At 29.0% G+C, this 26,473-nt stretch overlaps 14 protein-coding genes across 14 annotated transcripts; 9 read left to right on the plus strand and 5 right to left on the minus strand.

The window, feature by feature from the left end:
* Positions 1-38: 38 nt before the first annotated feature.
* Positions 39-1,658, minus strand: T551_02358 (uncharacterized protein; the record flags this gene model as incomplete). Its single annotated transcript, XM_018374621.1, has 3 exons — positions 39-216; positions 263-1,546; positions 1,591-1,658. The coding sequence occupies 3 exons, from the start codon at positions 1,656-1,658 to the stop codon at positions 39-41; spliced, it is 1,530 nt and encodes a 509-aa protein (XP_018229193.1).
* Positions 1,659-2,219: 561 nt separating this feature from the next.
* Positions 2,220-2,903, plus strand: T551_02359 (uncharacterized protein; the record flags this gene model as incomplete). Its single annotated transcript, XM_018374622.1, has 1 exon — positions 2,220-2,903. The coding sequence occupies one exon, from the start codon at positions 2,220-2,222 to the stop codon at positions 2,901-2,903; it is 684 nt and encodes a 227-aa protein (XP_018229194.1).
* A 353-nt stretch (positions 2,904-3,256) lies between these two features.
* T551_02360 (acyl carrier protein) lies at positions 3,257-3,791 on the plus strand (the record flags this gene model as incomplete). The annotated part of the gene is made up of 3 exons (XM_018374623.1): positions 3,257-3,454; positions 3,565-3,733; positions 3,784-3,791. The coding sequence occupies 3 exons, from the start codon at positions 3,257-3,259 to the stop codon at positions 3,789-3,791; spliced, it is 375 nt and encodes a 124-aa protein (XP_018229195.1).
* A 581-nt stretch (positions 3,792-4,372) lies between these two features.
* T551_02361 (uncharacterized protein) lies at positions 4,373-5,570 on the plus strand (the record flags this gene model as incomplete). The annotated part of the gene is made up of 4 exons (XM_018374624.1): positions 4,373-4,627; positions 4,687-4,933; positions 4,981-5,499; positions 5,542-5,570. 4 exons carry the CDS (start codon positions 4,373-4,375, stop codon positions 5,568-5,570), a joined length of 1,050 nt encoding a protein of 349 aa, XP_018229196.1.
* Positions 5,571-5,881: 311 nt separating this feature from the next.
* Positions 5,882-6,483, plus strand: T551_02362 (uncharacterized protein; the record flags this gene model as incomplete). Its single annotated transcript, XM_018374625.1, has 3 exons — positions 5,882-6,065; positions 6,106-6,225; positions 6,275-6,483. The coding sequence occupies 3 exons, from the start codon at positions 5,882-5,884 to the stop codon at positions 6,481-6,483; spliced, it is 513 nt and encodes a 170-aa protein (XP_018229197.1).
* A 400-nt stretch (positions 6,484-6,883) lies between these two features.
* On the plus strand, positions 6,884-8,015 carry T551_02363 (uncharacterized protein; the record flags this gene model as incomplete). Its single annotated transcript, XM_018374626.1, has 6 exons — positions 6,884-6,941; positions 6,989-7,146; positions 7,195-7,330; positions 7,380-7,648; positions 7,693-7,800; positions 7,845-8,015. 6 exons carry the CDS (start codon positions 6,884-6,886, stop codon positions 8,013-8,015), a joined length of 900 nt encoding a protein of 299 aa, XP_018229198.1.
* Positions 8,016-8,126: 111 nt separating this feature from the next.
* T551_02364 (uncharacterized protein) lies at positions 8,127-9,369 on the minus strand (the record flags this gene model as incomplete). The annotated part of the gene is made up of 2 exons (XM_018374627.1): positions 8,127-8,499; positions 8,546-9,369. 2 exons carry the CDS (start codon positions 9,367-9,369, stop codon positions 8,127-8,129), a joined length of 1,197 nt encoding a protein of 398 aa, XP_018229199.1.
* Positions 9,370-9,635: 266 nt separating this feature from the next.
* Positions 9,636-11,178, minus strand: T551_02365 (asparagine-tRNA ligase; the record flags this gene model as incomplete). The annotated part of the gene is made up of 3 exons (XM_018374628.1): positions 9,636-10,712; positions 10,754-10,880; positions 10,925-11,178. The coding sequence occupies 3 exons, from the start codon at positions 11,176-11,178 to the stop codon at positions 9,636-9,638; spliced, it is 1,458 nt and encodes a 485-aa protein (XP_018229200.1).
* Positions 11,179-12,284: 1,106 nt separating this feature from the next.
* On the plus strand, positions 12,285-15,603 carry T551_02366 (uncharacterized protein; the record flags this gene model as incomplete). Its single annotated transcript, XM_018374629.1, has 13 exons — positions 12,285-12,661; positions 12,703-12,793; positions 12,843-12,959; positions 13,005-13,290; positions 13,333-13,439; positions 13,486-13,552; positions 13,594-14,148; positions 14,194-14,352; positions 14,396-14,566; positions 14,613-14,905; positions 14,949-15,281; positions 15,326-15,547; positions 15,592-15,603. The coding sequence occupies 13 exons, from the start codon at positions 12,285-12,287 to the stop codon at positions 15,601-15,603; spliced, it is 2,790 nt and encodes a 929-aa protein (XP_018229201.1).
* Positions 15,604-16,117: 514 nt separating this feature from the next.
* Positions 16,118-17,549, plus strand: T551_02367 (mitogen-activated protein kinase 2; the record flags this gene model as incomplete). Its single annotated transcript, XM_018374630.1, has 8 exons — positions 16,118-16,209; positions 16,274-16,400; positions 16,467-16,541; positions 16,592-16,973; positions 17,016-17,071; positions 17,121-17,328; positions 17,371-17,454; positions 17,497-17,549. The coding sequence occupies 8 exons, from the start codon at positions 16,118-16,120 to the stop codon at positions 17,547-17,549; spliced, it is 1,077 nt and encodes a 358-aa protein (XP_018229202.1).
* A 548-nt stretch (positions 17,550-18,097) lies between these two features.
* Positions 18,098-18,981, minus strand: T551_02368 (uncharacterized protein; the record flags this gene model as incomplete). Its single annotated transcript, XM_018374631.1, has 3 exons — positions 18,098-18,109; positions 18,155-18,705; positions 18,750-18,981. The coding sequence occupies 3 exons, from the start codon at positions 18,979-18,981 to the stop codon at positions 18,098-18,100; spliced, it is 795 nt and encodes a 264-aa protein (XP_018229203.1).
* Positions 18,982-19,179: 198 nt separating this feature from the next.
* T551_02369 (uncharacterized protein) lies at positions 19,180-22,489 on the plus strand (the record flags this gene model as incomplete). Its single annotated transcript, XM_018374632.1, has 11 exons — positions 19,180-19,306; positions 19,351-20,417; positions 20,461-20,558; positions 20,605-20,710; positions 20,753-20,981; positions 21,024-21,458; positions 21,500-21,691; positions 21,731-21,858; positions 21,906-21,999; positions 22,042-22,376; positions 22,421-22,489. The coding sequence occupies 11 exons, from the start codon at positions 19,180-19,182 to the stop codon at positions 22,487-22,489; spliced, it is 2,880 nt and encodes a 959-aa protein (XP_018229204.1).
* A 121-nt stretch (positions 22,490-22,610) lies between these two features.
* On the plus strand, positions 22,611-23,138 carry T551_02370 (uncharacterized protein; the record flags this gene model as incomplete). The annotated part of the gene is made up of 1 exon (XM_018374633.1): positions 22,611-23,138. One exon carries the CDS (start codon positions 22,611-22,613, stop codon positions 23,136-23,138), a length of 528 nt encoding a protein of 175 aa, XP_018229205.1.
* Positions 23,121-26,273, minus strand: T551_02371 (trehalose-phosphatase). The gene is made up of 9 exons (XM_018374634.1): positions 25,952-26,273; positions 25,572-25,905; positions 25,389-25,529; positions 25,217-25,342; positions 24,810-25,174; positions 24,430-24,768; positions 23,791-24,380; positions 23,350-23,746; positions 23,121-23,302 (listed from the first exon to the last, which is right to left on the minus strand). Exons 1-7 carry the CDS (start codon positions 26,219-26,221, stop codon positions 23,958-23,960), a joined length of 1,998 nt encoding a protein of 665 aa, XP_018229206.1. The 5' UTR covers positions 26,222-26,273; the 3' UTR covers positions 23,121-23,302; positions 23,350-23,746; positions 23,791-23,957.
* Between the last annotated feature and the right edge of the window lie 200 nt (positions 26,274-26,473).

Consider the following 26,473-nt stretch of genomic DNA (forward strand, 5'->3'; position numbering starts at 1 on the left):
TAAGTATATACTTTAAAAAAGAATGTTTTTTAACAATACTATGTCAAAGATTGTTCTTCTGGAGGAAGATAAGCAACAATTTTTCCTGATGCTGATCCTCCTACGACCCAATCTTGAGTTGGATGAAATTGACATACAGCTGGAACGGCTGTGATTTTTTCACTATCACCTAGGCAAGAAAGATAAATGCCTTTGCTGCTATAAATATCTATATATCTTGTATGATATATTAGTTTAAAGTTTGGAATTATTAATAATATACCTTTGCATATTCCCTATTGTGAATTTTTGTATACCAGAAGACGGATTTTCATGCCATTGAGCACGTAAAATTGTGACCCATCTTCCTGTCTGATTGTTATGCTTAATAGTATATGTAGGTGATAAGTCATCTAGACTTGTATTAACGTTCCACAATTTATAGTTTGGATTATCAAAAATTGTAACTGTATCATCATAACTTGTTGCAATAATTGAACCTTCGGAATTCCAGAATGCTGAGCTGACACTTAAACGTGATGTATATACGCCTAGAGGTATTGGTTTCTTGGAATTATTAATTGTACGAAGATCCCATATTTTCATTGTACGATCTAAAGAGGCAGTGCAAATAAGATATGGAGAAGATGGATGGACAGAAAGTCCACCTATTTTTTTATCATGTAATTGATAAGATGTCACGTTTTGAGAATTAAGGTCTTTCATTATAAATTGTCCATCAGTTGTAGTAAGATATATTTGATCTCCTTTAGGATGGACAGTTAATGCAGAAATTAAAGGCATCACATTTAAGCTATTGTTTTGTTGAACGTATATTTCCGTTGATAGTTCTTTGTCTAAGTGTAAAGCGCGAACTATACCATCATATGATGAAGAATAAAGTATATTTGTAGAAAAAGGATTAAATTTAAGTGATGAAATAGACCCTGAATGCAGCTTATAATGGTGAATCAATGGCTCTTCTAATGCTTCTTCTTCATCTTCATTTTTTATTTTATTTGTTTTGGAACCATCCATATCCCAAATACCCATATTACCAACTTTATCTCCTGCAAATACGATTTTTTTAGTTATATTAGGATGGATAGTAAGAGACGATATTCTTTCTGGAACAACTTTTAAGTGTTGTGGGTCCCATTTTTTGTATAATTCAAGTGATTGCATTTTTTGTTTCAATTGAGCAATATCTTTATCTATAATTTCAGTAGACTCATTTTTTTCGTAAGATTTAAGTGTACAATATGTTACATCCTGAATCACTTTCTTAGCATCTTCCCAATCATAGGATTTTTCGATAATCTCGCTTAATTTTAAATCCCCATGTACGCGCTTTGTTTGTTGTGTTTCTTTTTTTAGATTTGTTTCTTCTGATTTATTGTTTATAAGATCTAACTTTAACGATAATCCAAGAAGCCTAGATGAATTCCTTCTAGGAAAAGTGCTATAATCTTTTTTTCTTTCTTTTTTTTTATCTGAAGTTCTCTTTTTTGTAGAATTGGCTTCAATATTTATTTTTTTTTTTAAAATATTGCCTAATTCAAGTTTTCTAACATAATATTACAAAGCTTTAAAAGAATGTTTTATAAATACTTTAAAAGCTCTTGATTCCTTTTAATATTCAGCTGTCTTTGACGCTCATATTCATTAATTTCTTGCATTTTAGAAGTCGATTAATACGTTTTTTAAAAAAATGTAATTATTTCTTTGGAAAAAACATTCCTAAATAAAGAAAATTAAAATAAAAAGTTTTAAATTCTTTGTATAATATGAATATTTTTAAATAATCTTAGTATTTGGTTTAATGATAGTTTGATTTTAATATATACGTTTTAGAGTTATTGAATTAATAATAATTATATAAAAGATATTTTCGTGTTTTTTATTCTTTTAATAAATATTTATTTTTATATTAGCTTAATTTTTTCTTTAAGTTTATCTTGAGTTCGTGTTATCTGTTTAAATTTTGCAATGGATTTATAATATAAAATGATTTAGTAAAAATAAAAAAAGGATATAAAATCTTAAAAATATAAATTATGAATGAAAATATGTTTGGGGTTTTTTTTTCTAGTTTTAACAAAATATTGAATAGTTCTATACAAAAAAAAGTGAAAATTCCTATAAGATCTATATCATATATAACTAAGTCTCGCTTGCAAAGTATATGGTTTATAAATCTAGATAAAAAAGTATTTTTTTGCAATGAAATATCAAGAATTATGCATTTTTCGACTTATATTCATTTAAGTAATATTATAAATTCATCTGTTTCAAATTTATACCAAAATCGTAGTTTTTCTAAAGATATAAATCAGAATGATGTTAAAGATTCGGAATGGTATTCTTATTATAAGAAAACAGAAGAAATTATGTCTAATATAGAAATTGATATGGAGCTTCATGAATTTATTGAAAAATCAATATTTGAACCTTTTAAAAAACAATTATTAGAAAGCAAAATTAATAAAGGAGTACAGGAACATCCTGTCTTTCAGTCGTACTCTTTGTTGCTTCGGAAAGCAATGGAAATATTTCGATTAGAGTTTCGAGATTATGTATCTGTGATCACAATATTTGAACGTATTAAAAGTTATGGTCCAGAGTCATTTGTTATGGGGTGTTCATCTGATGTATATAATGAAGTGTTAACAGCACGATGGGAAGGATGGTATGACTTGTTTGAAATTGAAAATCTTTTAAAAGAAATGAAAATGAACTGTATTATAAGAACAAAAAAAACTTTAGAAATTCTTGAAAAAATTATACAAGATCTTCAAAATATACATTTTCAGAAACAGCTTGCAAATGATGTTTTTTTATCAAATAATAACGGCACATGTCTTGAGCGTTTAAATATCATATATAAGGAAATTTCAGAAGAAGTTTCTAAGGAAAATATATGATTGTTTCGATAAAAGAGAAATAAACTTATTTTTGATCTATTTATTCAATTCTTATAAGGTCTGTAATTATATAAACTGTTGTATATGATTTGGTTTATTATATATATGGGTTTATTGTTTTTTTTTATCATATTTTAGATTTATTTACAAGTGCTCATGTTTTCTTGTTTTTGTTTATCAAAAATAAGTCATATAATCTTCAATGTACTTAATAGTTTGATTTTATTTATGGATTTATAAGGTATAAATATACACAGTTACATTCTGTGTCGATCGACGGTGTTAAAAAATAAAATTTAAAGTGTTTTTTAAGAAAGAATAATTCATAAAACTTTTAGAAAGATTTATATAAAATGCTTTTTAAGAGAGTTTTTGGTGTTCCTGTTTTTTCTCGAAATTTTATATTTCAAAATAGAGCAAATATTAGGGAAATAGATATAAAATATGTACCAAGTCGATTTTATTCTGAAGAACATTTGTCAAAAGAAGACATTGAAAAACGTATTATAGATATAGTTAAGAGTTTTGACAAAGTTACTGATCCATCAAAAGTAAGAATATTGTGTTAAAGGGGACAAAAAAAGATTATTTCTATATATTATTTAAAAGCCCTATTTATATTTTATATTGGTCTATAAGACATCAATTAATAGTTTTTTAGATTACACCTACATCGAGTTTTTCAACTGATTTAGGGCTGGATAGCTTAGATACTGTTGAAGTTGTAATGGCCATTGAAGAAGAGTTTAATATTGAAATTCCAGATAAAGAAGCGGATGAAATACAGACTGTTGGCCAGGCAATTACATATATTTCTAACCATCCGGATGGTATATTTTTCATATTTTTGAAATTATGTTGGCTAATTTCTGAATAATAGCTCGTTGATGTTTTTATCATCTCTGTATCTTTTAAATTATTTGTGACTTTAACATTTAAATTATTCTTAAGTCTCGCATCTCTTGCTGTTGATTTTCTGTATTATTTTTTATATTTTTTTATTTAAATTAATATCATTTATATCTTATAGAATTTATTTTTTTTGTACAACATAGTTTCATATTTAAAAAAAAGAAAAATACTACTTGAGGTTGCATTTTGCTTTTTAAGCATGGTCTTTTGAATGTCTTTAAGATACATGTTTTGATATCGCTTTAAAAATTGAAATATAAATTATTATTTTTTATTTTTTAGCGTTCGCTTTTTAGAAAGATATGAACTTTATCAGAATTTCGGATTTTACTAAAATTTCGAATTTCTTTTGACTGAACTTATATTTTTCAATTATATGTTTGTTATTTATGTCTGGTGAACATAGACATTGTTTTTTTGCTTTCTGAGAGTCTGTTTTTATTTATTTTAGGTGAAAAAAATGATAATGAAAGTATTTAAATTAATAAAGATAAAAGTACCTAAAAGTTTACTTAAATTGCTTCTTTTAGACGTATTTAGATATTAGGGGCTTAGTCATGTCTTCTGGGCTTTCCCGTCGCCGTGTTGGCAACTCTAATTTAAATGGATCAGTTGAAACATCACAATTTTCTAATTATCAAGAAAAGAATCTAAATAGTGCATCTCAAGGATTAGAATATCATAATTTTGATAAAGTAGATCATAAGGTTGTATGTGATCCCTTGGATATTATGGAAGATCAAGAAAGAAGTAAACAGCCGTGTCTTACGTTGATGGAGGAGGTATTGCTATTAGGTTTAAAAGATAAGCAGGTATTGGTTCATTTAAGGCGTTAAATTCCATGAATGCAGTGTTTTCTAAAGTTTTAAAGGGTTACTTGCCTTTCTGGAATGATAGTATTTCGTATATTCTTCGGGGATGTATTATTCTGGAGTTAGCATTTAGAGGACGTATTCAAATGTGCCGTGACTCACTCAGAAGACGTTATCCTTTATCAGAATGCTTGATAGAAGTGGTGAATGATAAAGTAACGGGAGAGGTTTTGTTAGATGAGACTCTTAAAATGATGAAAACAAGTGAAAAGATGACAATTAGTTCTTGGGTGAATCTTATGAGTGGTAATTTAAGATGCTTAATTCATACGTATTGAATAATTGTTTTTCAGGTGAAACGTGGAATTTTATGAAGATTGGATATCAATTAAAACAAGTTCGTGAGCGTTTAGCGAAAGGCTTAGTTGATAAAGGGATTCTTCGTACTGAGAAACGGAATTTTTTATTATTTGATATGACAACACATCCTATATCGAATAATATGGTTAAAGATGATATCCGTAATCGTTTAATAGTTATGCTTACGGCTCCTACAATCGTTTTACCTAATAGTGTGTTTTTCCCCGAAACGATCCCAATGAAACATCTTCGTGTTATTTCTTTAGTTTGTGCTGCTTATGCTGCAAATGTTTTAGAAAATGTTTTTTCATTTTCTGACTATGAGATTCGAGAACGTGCTTTTAATCGTGTTGATGAATTTTTTAGGGATTTCTCTCAATGGCCTTTTACAATTAAATACAGTAGTAATATTGGCTGTATGAACTCCAGTTTAGCAAATGTTGTAGCAGAAGAAATATGTGGAGGGAAAGATAAAGAATTACAACTCGAGGTAGTTGCTGCTGTTCTTCAAAGTATGTTTTTTCTATATTTGTTTTAAAAAATAACATTTATAGTATTCACTCGTTTCGATTGTATATTGTAATTGCTTTATACAATATTTCTGGGTCTTTGTCTATAATATCATTCTTTATTTTGTTTATTCTTTAATAAACTAGATTGTTTTTTTTCTATTAATGGATATTCATATTTTATTATTAATTACTTTATATCTTTTATTTGTTTATGATATAAAAACTGTTTTTATGATCATTTTTCATTCATTAATTATTTTAAAAAAATATATAATTTGATATGCATCTTTATATTTTTTCGCATTTTTTCTTATCTTTCAAAGACTTATACTTTTAAAAAAAGAAAACTGAAAATTAAATAAAATTATCATTATTTTATAGTATGGTCTCTATTTTATCTGAAAGGCAATATACTGAGAAAGATGCTATTTATTCTGGACTTAAATCTATGATGGTTTCAGGTTCTGCAGGGTTGATATTTTCTGCTGTTCAGAATGCTATAATGAAGGATCCTGGGACTATGAAGAATGCTATAAAACGTGCAAGTGGAACAGTTGGAACATTTGGTACTTTTTCTGCTTTTTTTCGGAAAACTTATTTTTTTAGCTATTGTAGGAGGATTATTTTCATTTACTCAGGCTTTTGTTTCTAATCTCCGAAGAAAAGATGATTCACTGAATCCGTTTATTGGAGGACTTGTTTCTGGTTCTATTGGTGCTATACGAGGTATTTTATAGGCGTTTGATATAGTGATACACAGAGTTGATGATATTAGCACGGTCTTTTTCTGCAATGGCTGGCTATGGTTTGGGTTTTGCATGTATTTTGGGTTTTTTTGATTGGTGTGGAGGGACTTTAAATGGACTCTATCGTGATTTTTATGGTGAAGATACAGGGAAATTGAAGGAAACACTTTTTAAGACGGAATACAGACGACCCAGATCAGAGATTGTCAAAGCAATTGGGGGTGGACGTGGTGTATAAATGAATCAAATATCTAGAATGTCGTTTTTATGCTTATTATGTATATTTATATATTAATATTTCTAATTTATGTTGAAATTAATGGTTTTTTAAAACTGGTCATTCATTTTTTTGATTTGTCAAGATCATTAGGTGTGTTAAAATAAAATGGAGGAATTTGAGTATTTTTGTTGTGTATTAGGAAAAAAGATGAATAGTTAGTATATAGTTTTGTTTTTATTATTTAAAAACATTATATATGGAGAAATTGCTTATAAACAAAAGGTTTATTATATTGCTTCAATTATTTTTTTCTGTAATATTAAATAGATATGTTTCTGGTATACTTTTTAGTATTTTTTTTTTTATTATTTATTTTATATTTTGGATATATAAGTCTGAGATATTGCAGTTAATATCGATGATGCCGTTGAAAGATGCACCACAAACTTATTCTGTTTTTTTATCAAAAAAAAGAAGTATTTTACTTATTTTTTATAATATTTCAATTGATTTGATGATTTAGTATTGGACAATAGAATTATAGAGCTTTCTCGGCTTCCAAATGGTATAGAAAAAGACCAATTGATAGAAGAAATTGGTCGTCAAATTCAAGATTTAAATGACACAATAGCAAAGTCTTCTTCACTGCTTACAAGCTATGACAATCGTATACTGAAGGAGGTTGCATTATTTTGCTATATTTTGGCGCTGAATATAATGTTAAAATAGCAATTGGACAAATTATATATATCTTATCTGTCAATGAAAAAAAATGCACGACCTAAGCTGCATTTTGGGTTTAAAACATGTTCTGGGATAGATTATGATCAAAAAGAGACCGATAAACAGAGTACTATAGAGCCAAGTAGGATTAGATTTATTTTTGAGAAAAAGTTTAAAAGTAACTTTGGTAGTCTCTATGTTCTTAGATAACTCGGTTTTGACACAGTCTGAAACACATTTTTTACATATAAAAGAAAAGATTCATTTATATAAAGGATGCCAGAATAATAGTGTTAATATATCGAATGCGTTATTGTGTGTATATTTAGTACATGAATTAGAATGGCATAGTTTAAATGTTTGTCATTTTAGGAATAGTTTTGTTTTGGCAAATGGTATTTATGGGCCTGCATGTATTTCTGATTGTCAAAACTGTACTTTTATTGTTTTTTGTCATCAAGTAAGTCTAATCATTCACAAAAAGTAAATATCTTATAAACTAAGCTTCGAATGCATGATTGTAAAAATGTAGATGTGTTAATATCTTGCAAATCAAAGCCAATAATAGAAAACTGTACTGGAATTAGATTTGGACCTAATCCGTATGACAAAGTATGTTTTGAATATAAATAGCTTCCTATATTAAATTCAAAAAGGATTCTTATGAAACATGGAATGAAGTTCAAGATTTCGGATGGCTAAAACAAAGTAAAAGCCCAAATTGGGATATTATTCCAGAAGAGGATCGTTGGGAAGCTAGTAAATGGGAAAATATAATTCATGACAAAGAAGTATCTGACATCATCAATCTTATTTGTCGAAAATAAAAATGATGTATAATTATCTAAATATTTTATATGTCTCAGATCCAGTGAGTATATATAAAATATTTGCTAAGAAATGATTAAAGATGTTTCCTTTGCGATCTTTTTTACTTTTCAATTTTGGTTAATTATAACTTTTTCGGGTTTTTTAGGCTTTTTATTTTTTTGTCCATCTGTCACGTCTTTATCTTTAATTTCTTTTGTATTTTTTTGGGATTTTGATTCATCCTCTTCAGGTATTTTTAATTCCTTAATAGGTTTTGATTCTTTTGTTTCTTTTTTCTCAGTTGTTTTCTGTAAATGAGCATGTTCTTTATTTTCTAATTGTTCACAAGCTTGTTTTGTATTTTGAGTTACTTTTGTATTTTTTTTCCCAGAATTATCTTTTGGACTTTTATTTTCTTTTGGTTTTGGATTTTTGTTATTAGTACGATTTGTATTTTGTTTTCCCCCTCGTCCACGTCCCTTTTTTGTAGAATCATCTGTTCTTGAAGATTTTGAGCAATAAATGTTTCAAAGATAAATATACACACCTTTCGATTTTTACTTTATCGCCTTTTGGTATAAGTGGTCCTGAAAATACAAAAAAACCGTCTTTTGATGCAGCAATTTCTTCCAAAAATAGCTCAGAATCATCAATAAAAGGATCAAGAGTATCGTATTCTTCTTCCTGAATTCTCCTTTTCCGTTTTTTCGGTTCTATAAAAGGCTCTTGATTTGGATGTTCATTTTCTTTTTGTGCAACATGCTGTTTGGATTTCCCGTCATCTTCCATATTAGATTCTGATTCGTCTCCTTCATCTGACTCCGCATCATGATCAAATTTCGATAACCCAAGTTTTGTTAAATTTGCAGCTTGCAATGGATGTAATGCTGCCCATCCATATTGTTTCTCTGCTTCACGAGCAAAGTTTACATAAACATTTATTTGTCCTTTTAAAGGAACATGAATACGAATTGATGGTTTTTCTTTTATAGTAACGCAATTACTTGATAACAGATTGTTTGTAGATGTTCCTCCTGATATAGGAGATGATAATGAGTTTTTTGATTGAGAAAGTGCTGAAAGCGAATATTTAGATTGGGGAGCTATAGTTGGCTGCTTTTCTCGTTCAAAAATAGGAACAGAACGCTCCTGTTCCTCTTCTTTAACTGATTCATTTGTATTGTTTGTTAAAATAGAGACTTCCGGTGATAATAATAAAGTTTTTTGTTGTTGGCTTGGGAATTGTTCATTATTTATTGTATGAATCTCGTTTAAATGTGCTAAATCTTCTAATACTGTCTTTTGATCAGCAATGCTTTGTATATTGGTATTCTGATTGTCTTTTTCTGTCTTTTTGTTGGAATCGGACATCTTTTAACATAGTTCGTAAAAAATGGTGCTTCGAATGTTAGAAATAAATTGATAAACGTTTATATTTTAAAATAAAATAAAAATATATAATACTTCCTTTGTAGATGTTAGATGATCTTATGTGTAAAAACAGGTTATGAGTATATGATATAGTGTATTAAGAAAAAATGAATTGAAGAATGTTTTTTAAATGTTCCTATGTTTGAAAAATATATTTATTTTTTTGGTGAACTACTTGAAATAAATGTTTTTGTGTCATTAGTATTCTAAAACTCGCAATATTGATACCATCTTGGAAAAGCTACAACATCTTTTACATTTTTTATTCCGGCCAAGTAAGCAATAAACCGGTCAAATCCGAGTCCAAAGCCACCATGTTTGGTTGCACCCCAGCGTCGAAGGTCAACATACCATGATAAATTTGATATTTTCATTTTAGAGGTAATAATTGATTGCTCAAGTATATCTATACGTTCTTCGCGTAAACTTCCTCCTGCTAATTCTCCTATTTCTGGTACAAGAAGATCAAAACAAGAAACAGTATTTCGCTCTTCATCTTTAGAAGAGTCGTTATTAAGACGCATGTAGAAAGGTTTTAATTCTTTTGGATAATTTATAATAAAAACTGGTTTGCATATATATTTTTCAGTTAACCATTTTTCGTGCTCTGCTTGTATGTCATTTCCGTATTCTGGAGGGAATTTAAACTGAACTGATGAGTTTTTTAAAGCATTAATTGCTTCTGTATATGTAATTCTAGCCCAGTGTTTTTTTAGTAAAAAATTCCAGCGATCTTCAAGATTTGTTTGGTTTTTTGTACTTATTTTATAGCTTTTAGAAACCAGTTCTTGTCCAATAGAACTGTTTCTTAAATTTTCTACTGAATGATAGATCATCTGTTCTATAACAGATATTAATTCTTCCAGGTTATCAATAAAAGAAATCTCTGCTTCTAACATATAAAACTCCGCTAAGTGTTTTGATGTTTGACTTTCTTCTGCTCTAAATATTGGACTTAAAGACCATACTTTTGATAATGAATGCGCCAGTGCTTCTAAATGTAGTTGCGTTGAAACTGTTAAATATACTGGTTTTTTGAAAAAATCTGTTAAACCATCTTCAGTTTTTGCTAGGAATATCTTTCCTGCACCTTCACAATCAGATGATGTTAAGATAGGAGGATGTGTTTGAATATAATTTCTATCAGAAAAAAATAACGATATGGTTGATATCAAAAAGGATCTTAGGCGTAACAATTTAGACATAGATTCTGTACGTAATCTAAGATGTGGTTTTTTTCTAAGGAATTCTGCAGTGTGATTTTTTTTTTGCAATGGATATGACTAAAGTAATAAGTTAAAGTAAAAATACAGAAAATGAATACTGATGGGTCAGCATATCCGTATACGTGTACATTATTAACATGAAGCTCGTATTCTTGTTTTTCTTTTGATCCTCCTTGTGCTTTTATATATGATCCCGTTAATTTTACACTACAGCCTATTGATAATCTGATTTTATAATTATGTAATAGAAATATAAAACAATAAAATACCTTTTTGCTTGCTCTGGCCTAAGTACCGTCTGTAGGCTTTTTCCTGTTGTTCCATCATTAATAGTTGCAAATGTTACATTTTTCATTTTTCTTAAAGATTTTATCCAGCCATTGACTATAATAGTTTCAGCTGGTATTGTTTGTTTTTCATATATTTCTTTAATACTATAGACATTGGGCAATTTGACATTATGTATTCTTTTCTTATAACAGTTTATGAGTATATTTCTTTTATAAATACTATATAGTTGCATTTTAAATTATTTAAAAGATTTAGTGAATTTTTTAGAATTTTATAAACTATCTTTTTAATTTTAGACTATATTCAAAATAGCTGCTTAAGTCTTTTTTTATCAAATACAATTGTTCTTTTTTGGTTTTTTAAAAGTAAAATGTAATTTTCATTTTTAGTAGGATTGCTGAAAATAGTTTTTTGTTGATTTAATATGAAAAGTTGATGTATTTATAATAAATTGATTGATTTTATTTCTTTAGAAATATGATTTAATTTGTATTTTTTTCGAATTATATAAAATTATTAGTAATCATGGTTAATAAAAATCTAATGATAAATTGTTTTTAGCTCTTATTATTAAATAATTGATAAAATATGTTTTTTTAATTTTTATTTTCCTCTTTTTTTATATGTATATTGTTATTGATATTTATGATAGTTAAGTTTTATCGACTGTATTTTATAATAAAACTGGAATTGGTTCAAAAAATATATAATAATAGATAATTTTATATATACCTTTTTTAAGATAAAAGTGTATAGTTATATATATATATGTTTCTTTGAATCAAAAAAACAAACATATTAAATATTATTGTTTAAAAAATCTTTGATATTCAGTATAAATATTAAAAATGTTCTTAATGACTTTCAATAAGTTTTAAAACAGTCATTCAAATTAGTGAATAAGTATAAATATAGAATAAAAGTGTTAAGTGAAATCAATTAAATATAAAGTCTAAATTTTGATATATATATTCACATAAAAAATACATAAAAAGATCTTTCTTAAATAACCATTTCATATTTTTTATAAAAAAATAATACTTATTCACCTTTATACATTTTAGACATAATATACGTGAATATTATATAACTTAATATATTTGTATACGAAAAATTGAATATTGTGGATTTTCGCAACATCAAGCGTTGACCGTTAAAATTTTTGATAAAAAATATTATTAAAAAAGCATTAAAAAACTAAATCTGACACGTAAAGCTTTGTTTTTACTGAAGGGAAACGCAAAGCAGGTTTTCTGTGTGTTTTTAAGGAAATTTAAACGATAAAATATTAAGGAATTTAGGAAACGAAACATTTAGTTTGAAATATATAAAAAATCAATGGAATCTCATCCGAATGGGGGACAAACTTCAAATTCATCACGTGGGGATCAAATTTATGAAAATTTAAGAACACCTGTAACTCCATATTTTCCGGAAAATCCACAATTTCTGGTACCGGAATTGCCAGAACAGGCACGGCAAAATATGCCACCACCAATGACACATCCTCAATTCCAACAGTATGGAAATTCATCATCATCCCAGCCTGTTGATCATAGATCTTTTTCTGATAATGTTCAATCAACGGGATCTCAAACAAAATCAAAACGGAGATATGCTTCACATCAATATGATTTTAATGGCCCAGATACTAGTATAGATAGGAACTATATGTCTCCAAATTTAAATTCCCAGGGGCAGTTTGCACCTTTAACGTATGTTATCATACTAAATTTTATTACATTAAGCCTTTTAGTCAAGGATATTGGCCATCTAGTCCTTATCCAAGTATAGATACTGTTTCTAATCAGTTTTCTCATATGAGTATGGAGTCTCCATTACAGCAGGTTTCTTTTTTGTTTTTTATTGTAAACACGATTTAATTGTTTCTGTTAGAGTCCTATTACATCCGGGTTTTCTCTTAACCCTTTAATTTCTGTAGATTTAATAGGACATCCACCCGACATTTTGGATTTAAAGCGTCCACCGCCTTCACTTATTTTGCCTTCTAATGTATATGTTTTTTGGGTGATTTAATTTAATCCTAACTTGGACCAGGCATCTTTAATGCAAACAGAAAAAACAAATTGTGGTCCAGAATACTTACGATCTACTTTAAATGCAATACCGAAAAACAACAATCTTCTTAAAAAGTCCAAGCTTCCCTTCGCATTGGCAATTCGTCCCTTTATTATGCTTACGGATGAGGAGGAAAATGTTCCTTTAGTTTCTGATACTATTATTGCTCGTTGTCGTAGATGTAGATCGTATATAAATCCTTTTTCTATATTTATTGACAGTGGACATCGTTGGAAATGTAATCTTTGTTCCATGACTAATGATGGTAAATAAGGCTTTTTTATAATCAAGTTCTTATTTTATACAGTTCCTTCTGCTTTCTCTTGGGGTCAACAAAATAAACAAATGGATCAATGGAAACGTGCAGAGCTTACTCACGCCGTTGTTGATTTTTTAGCACCTAGTGAATATATGGTAATTTATTTATGTCTTTTTTTTTTTCTATTTATTAATTTTTTAGGTTCGGCCACCTCAGCCTCTTGTATATGTGTTTTTAATTGATGTTTCTTATCCTGCTATAATGTCAGGTAATTTGCCTTAATTTTTGATTAAGTTTCTAAGAAATTAGGTATGGTAGCAACAGCTACTCGTACAATTCTTGAGTCTCTTGATTGGATTCCAAATCGCGATCAACGAACAAAGATTGGATTTATTGCAGTGGATAGTTCATTACATTTTTTCAATCTTTCTAGTAAGGATCAAGAACCATCTATGCTTGTTGTTAGCGATTTAGATGATCCTTATCTTCCTCAGCCTAGTGATCTTTTAGTTAATATTTTTGAATCTCGGAAAAATATTGAGATCTTATTAGAAAAATTTAATGATATGTTTAAGAATACTCAGAATTCAGGGAATGCTATGGGGCCCGCTCTTAAAGCTGCTCGTAAACTTATTCAGAGTGTTGGAGGAAAAATTGAGTGTTTGATGAATAGTTTGCCTACATTAGGTGATGGGAAACTTTCTGTAAGAGAAGATATCAAGTTCTATGGAACTTCTAAAGAGTCTACTTTGCTTCAAGTTCAAAACTCGTTTTATAAGTCTTTTGCTGTAGAATGTTCTAAAAGCCAAGTCACTGTTGATATGTTTCTTTTTTCTTCTCACTATCAAGACGTTGCATCTCTTGGTAATGATTTATGTTTTATTATGACTTTTAATTTTAATTTATTAGCATGTCTTCCTCGTTACACTGCTGGGCAAACTTTCTATTACCCTTCGTGGAATGCTGGTCGCAGTGAAGATATAACGAAATTTGCTAGAGAATTTAGTGGTCATTTAAGTCAAGAAATTGGTCTTGAGGCTGTTATGAGGGTTAGAGGATCTTCTGGTAGTTTTAAGGATTTCCTATAATTATTTATTCATAAAATAATTAGGGCTTCGTGTTTCTGCTTTTCATGGAAATTGTTTTTATCGTTCAACTGATCTCTGTGCTTTTCCGTCATTTCCTCGTGATCAAGGATATGTTGTTGAAATATCCATAGATGAGCAAATTGAACGTCCATTTGTTACTTTACAGGCAGCTATATTATATAGCTCATGTCATGGTAAAATATCATTTAAACTATTGTATATATTGATTTAGGGGTTTAGGCGAAAGGCGGATTCGTGTTATAACTGTAGCTATTCCAACTACGAGTAATTTAGCTGATGTATATGCTTCTGCGGATCAAATTGCTATTATAAAATATCTTTCTGTAAAGGCATGTGAAAAAGTGTTTTTATCTAAATTGGAAGATGCAAACAATATAATTACAGAGAAATTAGTAGATATTTTAGATTCTTATAGAAAGAATTTGGTTTTTACGAATACAGGAATTTCTACATTTTCTATTTGTTCAAATCTTAGACTTTTGCCTCTTCTTTGTCTTTGTCTTCTCAAAAATGTAAGTATTATATTTTTTTGCTAAACTTATTAACCAATTAAAGCTTGCTTTTCGTAAATCTTCTCTAATTCCTAGCGATGTAAGGTCGATTGCTCTCTGTCTCTTATCTTCATTACCAACTGCAACATTAATACCATTTCTTCATCCACGATTTTATTCATTACATAATATGCCTGACGATGCTGGATTACATGGGACGAACGGAATTATCCTTCCTCCTGAAATGAATCTTACTTCTGAAAAAATTGAATCTCATGGATTATATTTGGTTGATGATGGTCAAATCCAATTCCTTTTTATTGGCAAGGATGCTGTATCTTTACTTGTTCAAGATGTATTTGGATTGCCTGATATTTCTCAATTGAAACTTGGAAAGGTATATATCATAATTAAAAGACAACTTTTCACTAATCTTTTTAGATGACACTCCCATTGCTTGACAATCCTTTTTCTGTCCGTGTTAACAACATTATATCTAAGTTAAGAGAATACGATAGAGGCAAAATTACATGGCCACATTTATATCTTGTTAAGCAAGATGGTGATCCTGCACTTATTAAATGGTTTTTCAGCAATATGATAGAAGATCGCCAAGACGGCATTCCTTCATATTATCAATATATTAATGAGCTCAGAAATCGGGTAAGACCGTTCAAATTTTTATACATATTATAATTCTTAAGTAGATTACATGTTGATTAATTACTTCCTATGAAGTTTACTTTTATACATAATACTAAAAATACATTCTGATTCCTATATATACTTTTCATCTACATCTTCTTAAATCCTTGGACAATTAACTTATTTTTAATATTCTTTAACATAATTTTTGTTTTTTTCTTATTTTTAATTTTATTTTCAACTTTAATTTATTTTCTTTGTTCTTATTTTAACACTTATCCTTTTTGATAGAGTTGTTACGTATACTAACGTCATCGAGATTGGAGTATTGTTTAAGAGTAAATAATAAGGGGAAATTGTTGAATAAAATGAAATCTGAGCGCGTCTAGAAGAAGTAGAAAGTGCTTAGTTATAGTTTATATTTTTTCAGCGGGTTTTTTTTTGCATTTTTTGAAGCCAATTTGACGCGCTGGTTCGATCATTTATTCTGCTGTGCAGAGTGTTATTTTTGTAATTAAAAGGGATTTTCAACAGATCAAAACATTGTTTTTTATTCATTTTTAATAACTTTTTGACGGTTTTTGAATAATGTGCGCATCTGCACGTAATGTTCAATTTAATGTCTCTGATGACTATAAAGTCCTTGATGTTATTGGGGAGGGTGCATATGGGATTGTTTGGTAGGTATCTGTTTAGATATCTTGTTTGATGCCGTATTTGTAGTTATTTTTTCTAATCATATAGTTCTGCTATTCATAAGCCAAGTGGACAGAAAGTAGCTATTAAGAAAATTTCACCGTTTGATCATTCTATGTTTTGTTTGCGTACTCTACGTGAAATGAAGCTTTTACGTTATTTTAACCATGAAAATGTAAGGTTCATATTGTGCAGAATTAACAGTTGCACAGCCAATTTTTCTAGATAATTTTTCTGATAGTTAAAGATTATTTCTATTTTAGATATTCAACAGCCACAGGATTTTGAGTCGTTTTCTGAGGTGTATTTGATCCAAGTAGGTCGAAAAATATGGTTTTTTCCTGTTTTAAATGTTATTGAGTATAGGAGTTGATGGAAACTGATATGCATCGTGTGATTCGTACACAGGATTTATCAGATGATCATTGCCAATATTTTATTTATCAAGTTTTACGTGCACTTAAAGCAATGCACAGTGCAGACATTTTGCATCGAGATCTGAAACCATCCAATTTATTACTGAATGCGAATTGTGATCTTAAAGTCTGTGATTTTGGATTGGCACGTTCTGCTGTTAGTACAGAAGATACTACGAGTTTCATGACAGAATATGTGGCAACACGCTGGTATCGTGCGCCTGAAATTATGTTAACCTTCAAAGAATATACGAAGGCAATTGATATATGGAGTGTTGGATGCATTCTGGCTGAAATGTTGAGTGGGAAGCCCTTGTTTCCTGGGAAAGATTGTAAGATAGCATGATTTTTCTTTTTTAGGTCTAATTAAACAGATCATCATCAGCTTATGCTTATTCTAGATGTACTAGGCACTCCAACAATGGAAGATGTATGTTTTTTTCACTAAAATTAGGAATAAGGCTTATATTTCATTTTAGTATTATGGGATTAAATCCCGTAGAGCTCGTGAATATATTCGGTCTTTGCCGTTTAAGAAACGGGTTTCGTTTTCTACTATTTTTCCAAAAGCTAATCCACTTGCTTTGGATTTACTTGAAAAACTTTTAGCTTTTAATCCTGCAAAGAGATTAACAGTTGAAGAGGCACTTCAGCATAGATATCTTGAACCATATCATGATCCAGATGGTGTGACAATTTTGTTTGATAAAATAAAACTAATAAGTTTAGACGAACCAACGGCTCCTCCCATTTCTCCAAGCTTTTTTGATTTTGATCGAATAAAGGACAAACTTAGCAAGAATGATCTTAAGGGTAAAAAGATATATTTTTTTGTATTTTTATTGAACTTTTTAGTTCTTATCTATAAAGAGATTATGGGGAAAGATAGCCACTCTTCTTCTGACTAGTAATAAAACAATTTAAGTTATATATTTTAATGAATTTTGTTTTTTTTAAACATATTTTTTGATCAAAATTTTTAATTAGGGCTTATGGTTATTCATATTTAATATTATTTATATTATTTATATTTTTCATATTTTTTAATATACATGTTTATTATGTTCTTATTGTTCTATTACCTTTATGATTCAAAATATATTCTATCCAACATAATAGATTAATATTGTTAAAAATTATTATTTGTTAAATATCGTAGAAGATTTATATCCTTTTTTATAATTTATTGTTTTAATTATATAAGCTGTGCTTAATATTTTCCTAATACTTTAGAATTACAAATAATTAAATATAAAAAATAATGTCTGTATTTTTTAAATTTTTATTTTTGAAATTAATTCAAAACAAGTTATTTGATTTTAAATATTAAGTATGATTGATATTAGTTGATTCCCATAAAAAATAAACTATAAAAAATAAATTTTAAAAATTTATCAAAAAAGATGTATTTAGAATTTTAAATTTGATATCATTAAAAAGTATGAATAATATTACTCTAAAAAGGTATCTTGCATTATTTAAAATATTATGAAATAATTAATAACTAAAATACAGTATTAACATTTAAAAGATTTTTTTCATAATTCATAATTGCTTTTAAAAGAGAGTTCGCTTCTGGATGTTGTGCCATAACTTTTGTTTTTATGTTCCATTTATCATTTAAATGTTTTAATGTTGTGGGGCCAATTGCAGCAATTTTAAAGCGTGAAATAACCGATATTTGTGTATATTTCATTACAATATCAGATCCATAAGGACTAAAAAAAACAATCCAATCAATATTTAATGTTTGATCATTAATAACTTCATTAAAAAGACGTTTGAATTTTTTAGATTCTTCCATTTTATAGATAACTAATTCTTTTAAAATAATTCCAGAAGATAACATTTTTTTTTCAAGTTGATTTATTCTTCTGTATCCTGCTAAGAATAATATAGGATTTTTATCTGTATGACATGATATAATAAAATCAATAAGTAATTCTGCATTTCCTGTTTCTTTTCCAAAAACTTTATGAAATCCTAAAGCTTTTGCTGCATTAAAAGTAGCAGGCCCAACTGTATAAACTGTCATATTAAAAATATGTTCAAGTTCTTGTTTATCTAACTAGAATGAATTTTTTAAAAGCGATCTTCATGAGACAAACCAATACGCATTAAAACTTCCTTAAAAGCACATATAGAATTCTGACTTGTAAAAACAAATGCTGAAAATATAGTATATGGACAATTTTTTAATAAATGTTCTAGTTTCTCTAGATTAACAAAATTACACTTCAAAATAGGAATAAATATAGTATAAAATCCTGACTTTTCAAATAAATTTTTGTAATTATCATCAGAAATAGTTTTTTTTTTTAAAAATATAACAGTTTTCATTAAGTTTTAATTCATTAATTACCGTTCAAATATCAAATCTATTCGTTTTGACGTTTATGAAATTTAGAAAAAAAAATAAATTTTTTAGAGATTCTGTTGCCAAGAAAACAGTTAATTTCGAATAAAGATATTATTCTAACTTAGTTATATATATATATCTTTTCTTTTCTTTTTTTTGATCAAAAAATAATCTAAATTATGTATTCAGCATCTCTTTACTCTGAATCTCATGATATAAAACAATCAACGAAAATTTCTAAAGATAATGATACTCAAAAGCACTCTGACAGTGTTCTAGAGAAATATAACGTTTCTTCTTTGATGGGTATTTTCTTTATAATATTATTGAAGAAAATATAAAAACTATAGATGTTTCGGTAACTGCATTACCATCAACAGATGATAAAGAAAATAAACCGCAAGGAAATTCAAACGAGGCGTATATAAAGTCTTTAGCATGTCAAGTTTCAGAAAATGATTCTATAGGGGGTTTACAACAACAGTGGGGTAGTTTACATATTTCAAAATCTTCTTTTCCACAAAAGCGCAGATATAAAGCACCTAGGACATATGATTTGTCGTATAATGAGGTGGTTGATTCTCCTTATTCTCAAAACTTTCAAAATTATCCATTAGACAAGCCACTTTCCTTAATCCCAAGTCTAACTGACCAAACAGAAATGAAAAATCCCCAATTTATATCAACTAATCAAAGTGGGTCTAAAATTGATCCTGAAAAAATACCCTCTGAGGTTCTTGTTCACGAAATGTCTCAAGAAATCCATAAACGTGAATTATTTTTTACTATGGAATCACATTTTCTTCCAAAAGCAAATACGGATTTTATTGCTGTAGATCAGGGAGTTTCTTCTCCAAAATTTGTTCGTTTGACACTTAGGAGTATACCGGATACGAAAGAGTTATTGATGTCTACTTTTTTACCTATTTCTATGGTTATTCAACCATTTGCTCAACAAAAACCTGAAGAACATCCTATTCCTTTAATAGATTATGAGGAAATGGGTCCACCTAGATGTAGAAGATGTAAAGGATATATTAATCCGTTTATGAATTTTGTACAAGGAGGATCAAAATTTGTATGTAATATGTGTTTGTTTCCGAACGATGTTGGTGCAGAATGGTTTTCTCCTTTGAATGGTATTGGAAAGAGGCAAGATTTGGACCATAGGCCTGAGCTTAAATATGGTACTGTGGAATTTGCTGTTCCTAAAGAATATGAAACATGTCCTTCCGAACCTATAAAAATGATTTTTGCTATTGATGTTAGTGAAATAGCTATTCGAAAAGGGATACCGAAAGTTGCTTCTGATGCTATTATTAAAGCTTTATATGAGCCTTCAGATAGATCTTTTCCTTCTGGTTCTAAAATTAGTATTGTCACCTTTGATCGTGTTTTGCATTTTTATAATTTAACTGTGAGTGGTTATTTTATTATCTTTATAATTTAAATCTTTGTAGTCTTCATTAAGTGATCCCCAAATGCTGGTTGTTTCGGATATAGAAGACGCTTTTATTCCTTTACTTGAAGGACTATTTGTTGATCCGTATGAATCAAGGTTGTTTTTTATTTCTATCTTGTCTTATATTTAATATATGTTTTAGACATATTATAGAAAGTGTTTTATGTTCTATTTCAAAACTGTTTAATAGTTTTCCAGTTCCGGAACCTGCATTTGGTGCATTGGTTCAATCATCTCTTGTTGCATTGGTATTCTAGCTATATTAACATATGTTTAATTAATTAATTTAGGAAAAAACTGGTGGAAAATTAATTGCTTTCTTAAGTGCATTACCTACATGGGGACCAGGGAATCTTAGATTTAGAGAAGATTCCAAACTTTATAATACAGATAATGAAAAACAATTATTTACTTCACAGAATGTTTATTGGAATAATCTTGCTAAAAAGTGTTTGAGTGCTGGTATTGGTGTAGATTTATTTCTTTTTCCAAGTCTTTATATGGATGTTAGTACAATAGGTATTTATTTAATTTTAATTTAATTTATTATAACTTTATTAGGGGTTTTGGCAAGTGTTACTGGTGGTGAAATATATTATTATCGAGATTTTATAGAAGAACGTGATGCATTTAAAGTCATTAAAGAATTTGTTAGAAATGTCACTCGTGAACAAGCATATCATGTTCAAATAAAAGTTAGATGCTCAAATGGACTAAGTGTTGAACGGTATATTGGAAATTATATACAAAAGAAATCATCAGAGTTAGAGCTTAGTGTTATTGATTCTGAAAAGGCAATTTCTGTTATTTTTACGCATGATAGTAAGTTAGATCGAAAATCTAATATTTATTTTCAATGTGCAATATTATATACGACAGCATCTGGTTATCGTCGTTTAAGATGCTATAATATTGTTGCATCTGTATCATCGAATGCAAGTGATATTATTAAACATATAGATATAGACACGTGTATTACAGTATTGGCTAAAGATGGTAATTTTATTACAATTATAGTTCTATACTAATTAAAATAGCTTTAGTTAAAATTAAGAAAAATTCTCTTAAGCAAGTCAGAGATGAATTAACAGAAATATGCATTAATGTATTAGCATGTTATCGAAAAAGTATTTCATCGTCTGTACCTACTTCTCAGTTAGTTCTTCCTGAAAATTTAAAATTGTTTCCTATATATATATTGTGTTTATTAAAATTACCTGCTTTAAAGAGTAAGTTGTATGTATAATTTATTAATAAGTTAAAAATAGGAATAGGCGGAAATATTCAAAGTGATTTACGAATGCAAAATGCTCATTATATACTAGTAGTAGGTGTTTGTGCGCTTATTTCTTTTATATATCCTCGGATTCTACCATTACATAATTTAAAAGATGATGTAAGTTTTCTACTGTCATTAGTAGATAGTATTTGATACATATATAGATGGGATTTCCTGACGAGAAAGGGAATTTGGTTCTTCCTAAAGCTATTAGGGCCTCTTCTTCGTATTTGGATGAAGGGGGTGTTTATCTAATATGTATATTATCTGATTACATTTTTTAATACTTATTATCTAAAGTTAATGGGTCTGATTCTATTTTGTGGTTTCATAATGGTGTATCACCTGATCTGTTAAGAAATCTTTATGGAAATAGTGTTTTAAAACTTTCGGATATTGACGTCCGTTCTGCTCTTTTGCCAAATTTGGACACTCGACTTTCAATTCAAATTAGAAATATTTTTCTTTATTTAAATGCTTTTTACCCTGGAAAAGCTTTAATGGCGTATGTTTCACGACAAGGACTTGATGAATCTGCAAACGAATTCATGGCTCAGCTTGTAGAGGACAAACATAGTAATTCTCTGTCTTATGTAGACTTTTTATGTTTTATTCATAGGCAAATTCAATTAGAGGTGAACAAAATTTTTGTATTTTTATTTTTCTTATACAATTATAGCTTTCAGGAAATCGTCATATGTATGATTTTAAAGACAATTTCCTCAAATCATGGCAAGGGCGACTATAAAAGCATAATTTCATCCATTTTCTATCATTTTCTATATTTTTTTCTTTAAACTATTAATTATTTGATTTCTAATTCGGCATCGTTCACATTAAGATTTATCGTATTAACTCAATTGTAAATAATGGAATCTAAAAAAAATATAGAAGTACTTACAAAAGATCAACAGACTTCTCATATATCAGAAAATACAACAACGAAACGTTGTCGTATTTGTATGTCATTTAAAGATTGGATGCAACAACAGGGTGCTACTTTGCCTAATAAATATAATGTTTCATCTGATATAAATGGGGCTAAATGGGCTGATTGTCCTCCAGATTCAGAGGCTTTGGGTCGTGCAACATGGACTCTACTTCATACAATCTCTGCAAATTATCCTGAGTCGGCAACTGCAGAAGAACAATCTGAGATGCGTAGTTTTTTAATGATTTTTGCAAAACGTTATCCATGTTTTTATTGTGCTAAAGATTTTCGTGAATGGATGCATCAAGATGAGAATCGAGCAATGGTAGGTGGCAGAGAAGAACTATCATTATGGATGTGCCAAGCACACAATGAAGTGAACCGAAAACTAGGTAAACCAATTTTTGATTGTAGCAAATGGAAAGAGCGGTGGTTAGATGGATGGAAGGATGGTCGTTGTGGGTAGTTGGATATATATTTGTTTTTTTTGTGTTGAAATTAAGATGTTAATTTACATTTTGGTAATTGGGTAAAATGAACAGGGTTATTTAAGGATCTAATATCAACAAGCAGTTCTAGTACAGAAAGGACTTCTGATGGCTCTGGAAGATGCCAATTAGCTGCTGTAGCCTAGCAAAAATGTATAAATTTTATACTAAAACAGAGGAAGCAGATACCTTATTTGATGCTCCAATAGTCACTGTGAAGTATGCTTTATCTTTTAAATCATGTCTTTGTTTCAAAACGCGGAACATATCTCCTAATTTAATATTTTTTTTAGAAAAGTTTAAGTTGGATTACCTTCGTCTGTTTTATCATCTCCTGCACTAAAGACGAAATCCGGTTTTTCGTCTTTGTACATATTTAATAGCTGATTTGCTACTCTGCCTTTGTTGATAAAAAAAGGTCGAACTTCTATATTTGCTTTTCCATTTAATACTTCTACATCATAATTTGAGGTAATAAGACTTTCTAAATGATTTTGGCATTCCAATGCTTGGAAAAGACCATAATCAGGGTCTGCACGACGATAATGCCATGTAAGTGTGCATCTCTTTTGTTCAATAAACGAGCCTGTATCATTTTGAATAATAAAAAATTATATAAAAAACATTTACCTTGAGTACGTTCTGTATAATATTCGAAAATTTTATAAACTTCTTCTTGCCATGATAAATCCATGTTTTCTGTGAGATCTACCCAATCAAATGTATTTGGAAAACGCATAAAACAGCCATGTTCAGCGCTGGTAGTTTAATTGTTGAATAGCTTATAGCATAAAATCTTACCTTAGTCCTAATTGAGGAATATTATCAAACCATTGTGCTAAAAAATTTTGGTCGCGTCCAGAGATTATCCATACTTGGTTTTTAGAATTCTCTGCCAATGCTTGTAAAACATGTATAAGTCGTCGAGATGGGACAGCAATAAGAGGATCTTTAACAATTGGTGTTAATGTTCCATCATAGTCAAATAAAAATAAGCGATTATTTGCTTTACGATAGGTATCTATTAATAATGTCGTATCAATAACAGGTGTAACTTGATTATAATTAAAAGTTGCTAAATTTGTTAGTAATCTTGATATAAATGATGAAGTCCATGTTTGAATAGTATTTTTAGTAACATAATTATATAGTTTAATTTGACGTGTTTTCTTTTCTGATTCGGATATACAAAGTGCTTCATTGATTTTTTTCGCTGTGTCCTAAATTATATTTAGCTTATTTTTATAATATTGATTAATATATTAATACCGTAACATCCCATGGATTAACTTGAATTGCATCTTGAAGAGCATCTTTTGTCCCTGAAAATTCTGACAGTAATAAAGGTCCATTGCTTTCTTTTTGACAAATAACGTACTCTAAACTTGTTGTGTTTATACTATCTCTAATAGCAGTAATTATTCCTACATCTCCTGATCTTAAAAGTGCAAAATATTCATCCTTTTCTAAATATTGATGATAATGATGTACAGGTGTAAATTCTAATGACCCATATGTCCCGTTTATTTCAGCAACTAAATCTTGTACTTGTTTTTCAAATTTTGATGTATCATCGTTTACAGGCGACGTAACTTGAATAAATACAACCTGAGTATATTAATAAAACATTAAAATTAAGAAACAATTACTTGATTTCTCCACTTAGAAAACTGTTTTAAAAAACTTTCAAAGGCTTTTAATCCTTGCAATACACCTTGGACTTCGTATATTTTTGCACTTCCAATAAGTATTTTTTTATTTGAATATAATTCTCTAATGAATTGCATTTTTTCTTGCGTTTTTTGAGCTTGAGACTCTTTTTCAACATACTGAGCATCTATCCCCATTGGAAGTACTTCTATAGCCACATAAGCACCATTTACGTCAATTCCCTTCCCGATTGAATCAAATCCTAAAACTCGCGTACAAGTACTAACGAAATGCCTCGAAAAAGAGTAGCTTTGAAATCCAATCATGTTTGCACCAAGCATTCCCATTAATATTTCCTTCCGTTCTATGATTATTAGGAATGGTATAAAGCTGCTTTAATATATACTTGGAAGACAACGAAAAATTTCTGAACTTGGAAAAGGGCCATGCAAGAAAAGCCCCACGTATGCATTAGGTATTTTTTGACGAATAAGTCGAGGTAGTAATAAAAGATAATGATCATGAATAATTACTATGAATAATATTACTTTTTTTGTACTATTATTAAAAAATCATACCAATGTCTCCTTGCTCGTAAATCTTTGAAATAGCATCCATATACGCTTCGTTGAATTTAATGTAGTTTTCCCAACATGTTTGTTCGTTCCATTCATCAGTTGTATTGTTCCATAGGCGATAATGAAATAATGGCCATAATACTATTCATTCCGTAAACTAATTATAAAGACAAAGAAAACTACCTGTATTTGGATACTTCCTCCATCGAGATTGTTGCTCAATCGTTTCTCCTGAGCGTGCATCTTTCGAATCCAGAAGCATCCATATAGGTATAATCTCTTCTGTGTAAACTTTTGAAAAACATTCTAAAAAATTCTCTTTATCCTTTGCACTTAATGCTACTGCATTTGTATTGTTTGTTGTATTTCCTTTATTTAAACCTGTAGATACTTCTTGAGGGAAATCGAGCGTAATTTCCCCCGTCCATCCAACTAACTTTGTCTTCCAATCAGTCTCTTTCGAAAGCCATGAAATAGATGCAAACAATGATGATTCCCCTCTTCTTGGATGGAATCTCTACACTTGAAATAAATCTCACTTCTATTAAACTATGAAAAATTACCCAATTCCCGTTTTTAGGATTAAAAAATGACTTATATGGAATGGACGTGCATGCATAAATAACTCTTCCTGAGCACTTCAGCGGCCACTGTACATCTTTTGGTGAACATGTCTTGCATTCCTGATCTTTTATCGTATTATCGACAGAATGACTTAATAAAAAACTATTTTCTTTTAAATTACAACTCTCCTTTTTACTTCCTAGAATTCCATTCTTCATCTTGCACTGTTTCGTTTCTTTTGGCTTTGATACAATATTATTTTTGCTCATTCTTTAGATATTCCTTTTTCTACTCAAATTCCACCGTTCGAAGCCTGAAAAACGTCAAAGACTCTACAAAACTTCTTTCTTTTACTTTTCCCAAAAAAATCTCCGTAATTCCTCTGTTATCACTCAATTTTATCCTCCAATTTACCCTTTTTTTAATATTTCCTACGTCTTTGTCTCTGGTATCGCTTTTCCCTCGTAAATCTCGTTATACATAAGTTATAAAATACTCAAAAAATACATATATAAAATAAA

This window comes from Pneumocystis jirovecii (assembly GCF_001477535.1).
Source record: "Pneumocystis jirovecii RU7 chromosome Unknown supercont1.10, whole genome shotgun sequence".
NCBI lineage: Eukaryota > Fungi > Ascomycota > Pneumocystomycetes > Pneumocystales > Pneumocystaceae > Pneumocystis > Pneumocystis jirovecii.